The sequence below is a fragment of the Anopheles aquasalis genome, chromosome 2, assembly GCF_943734665.1.
Source record: "Anopheles aquasalis chromosome 2, idAnoAquaMG_Q_19, whole genome shotgun sequence".
Classification (NCBI taxonomy): Eukaryota; Metazoa; Arthropoda; class Insecta; order Diptera; family Culicidae; genus Anopheles; species Anopheles aquasalis.
This window is the reverse complement of record NC_064877.1, coordinates 77,618,147-77,620,646: the sequence shown is the minus strand read 5'-3', so window position 1 is coordinate 77,620,646 and position 2,500 is coordinate 77,618,147. Positions and strand designations below refer to the sequence as shown.

General features: G+C 52.8%; 1 protein-coding gene across 1 annotated transcript in view; it reads left to right on the top strand.

Moving 5' to 3' along the window:
• The first annotated feature begins 890 nt into the window (after window positions 1-890).
• The window catches only part of LOC126568894 (zinc finger protein 177-like), a 15,000-nt gene continuing 13,390 nt past the window's right edge, over window positions 891-2,500 (top strand). The window contains exon 1 of the mRNA XM_050225572.1: window positions 891-1,771. Within this exon, the coding sequence (XP_050081529.1) occupies window positions 1,580-1,771 (192 nt within the window). The 5' untranslated portion in view covers window positions 891-1,579. The remainder of the gene's footprint in view (window positions 1,772-2,500) is intronic.

Below are 2,500 nucleotides of genomic sequence, written 5' to 3'. Positions count from 1 at the left end.
ATCGACCACGATCGACAACCGCGTGTGCCGTCTCCGGGTGTCTGTCTGTGTTGGTGAATCGCGTCGCGTTGCAAGAGCTTTCGTCGGAGCTTTCTCGTCCGATCGATCGTCGGCGCGGGTTCCAAACTCCTTCGAAGGCTACCCTCTTGCCCAGGGGAGGAGACAGAACAACGAACGTAAAGAAGAGACGGCACGATCAATGGCCAAGAAGCCGCGAATTGGAAGACGGCCACGAATGGTGCGCGCTAAGAAGAAGAAGAAGCCAATTCCCATTCGGTCGGTTGTTGTGGTTTCTCTTTTGCGATGCTGGTTTGTCTATATTGTTTTCTGTCCGTCCGTCCATCCGTCCGATCCTTTGTAGCGATCTTCGGGCGGCAAAAGGTGGCAGCGAGCGGTGCGCGCGCGGTGTGCGCCCGGAGCTTTTCTTGGAGCCGGAGCGGTGTTCGGCTTTGTGCGAAGCAAGTGGAATGAAGCAAAGGGCGATATAGGCACCTTACTCGCTGCGCTGACCCATGCGCGCGGTTGCGGCAGGTTACGATCGTAGCAGGTTTCGGCTACCGCAAGGCACTCCAACGATCGTCGTGTTGCGTTGGTGTGCGGGATCTTATGCGGGACGGATAGGGTGCGCTGCTACAGTTAAGGCGAGCTTTATGAGCCTGCGGCCCTATAGCACAGCATGCCGCTTGGCTCCCAACGAACGAACGAGCGAAGAAGGAAGACAAATCGGGAGCGCTCGCGAGCGAGCAGGATGGGAGGATGTGGCGGCATCCAACGGTTCGCTCGATCGATCGCAGCAGCAGCAGCAGCAGCAGCGGCAGCAGCCACCGACCACGGAAGGTCACGGGCAGATCGCGGTGATCTCCGCTGGCCAGTATTTGTGCAAACGTCGTCGAAGCGAGTCGTCGTTCGGTTTTCTTTCGTTTTGCATCATTTCCGAGGTTCGTCGCTTGAACACACAGCGCGAGCGAGAGAGAGGAAGTCTTTCGTCTTAGCGGACGGAGCGTTAGAATCGGTGAAGGAGGATAGAAAGAAGAAAGTTCTTGGCCGGTGCCAGACCAACAGACACAGACGACAGACAGATCAATCGATCGAGCGTGTGCGGCGAGTGAAGATGGTGATCGAGTTAAGCAGCAGCCACAGCAACAACAACAAGTGCCTATCGTGCCGTCGGTTTGCGAGAATGCCGTGCCACGTGCAGCTCGTATCAGCCGCGATGCAGTAGGATCGATCGATTGTTTTCAAACCGTCGTTTGTGCAAATGTGCGACGTAAAATGCATAAAAGTTCGCAATCATAGCCAGTAGGAAGTCGTTGTTCCCTCTTATTTGACATAGTTTATGGTTGTGATCGTAGATCATCCGCTCCGCGTTCGTTTTTGTAACTATTGATTGTCGCAAAAAAAGGGAAGTTTGTTCGACGTTCGACGCGATCGTGTTGTTGTGGTTCGATTGTGATTTCAATTCAACATCGAGTGTTGTAACGTGTTGTGGTGGTGTGATTTTTTTTGATAAACCAGTTACACGTTGGCGGAAGAAGGACATTCCACCGAAAACAAAAACCAAAAACCAAACAAACCGAACATGGAGACGTGTGTGTTGATACCGCAAGAGTTTGCGCTGGCCGTGACGGGGCTGGGTGCGCGAAATTCACGTGACCAAACCGCCACCGTATGGTCCAACACGGCCATCCCGCAGGGTACGCTCTGCTATCCTTTCCAAGGCACCGTGCGCATCGATAATCTGGACATTTACTCCAACATTGCCGAGGATGATGTAAGTAGACGCCGCCATATGTAGTATCGAAATAGAAACCCTTAAAGTCAGTTTTTGAGGGGGGAATTTCGTAAGAATTCCGTTAAAAATCCGTTGGAAGAAGCCGGTGGATCGCTCAGGTGCGTTCCTGTTGCGTTATCTTGCGGGAACCATCTTTGGCCGTTGAGCGACACCCCTTCTTGTGTTTCCTTCGGTGAACTTCCCTGGGCGCGTCCGATACACTTGTTGAGCAACGTGTGAGCCGCAAGGAAAGTCAACGGGGTGTGAAAGAAAACGCACCCTCCCATGACCGTGAGAAAAGCGTAGAGCGTCTTAAGAAAACACGATCATCGAGGGGTTGAGTTGGTCCGGTGTTTTCCTCTTTTTCCCCTAGTGTTTTTTTTTTCGGGGGGAGCGAAGAAAGAGGGTCCCTTGGAGCGAAGCGGAAAACGATCTCGATTTCTTGAAGACGTTTTTCCGTTCGGTCAAGGGGATGGTGCGATGGTCCATGCGGGTATTGCCACCTCCCCCATCTTTAAGAAGTCACGACGGTGACGAGAGGGGTCATAATTTAGAACATTTTTGACCGGAAGAGGGTCGAGGGTCGTAAGCCGTAAGTTACGGAAGCGCTGGAGTCTTTGCCTTTTTTGAAAGAAGGGTCTGTTTGAATATTTAGCCGGTGCTGGTGGAGGGCCCGCATCTTATCGAGTGATCGAGGTTCTCACGGTTGGTGAGGAAGAAGCAATTGCC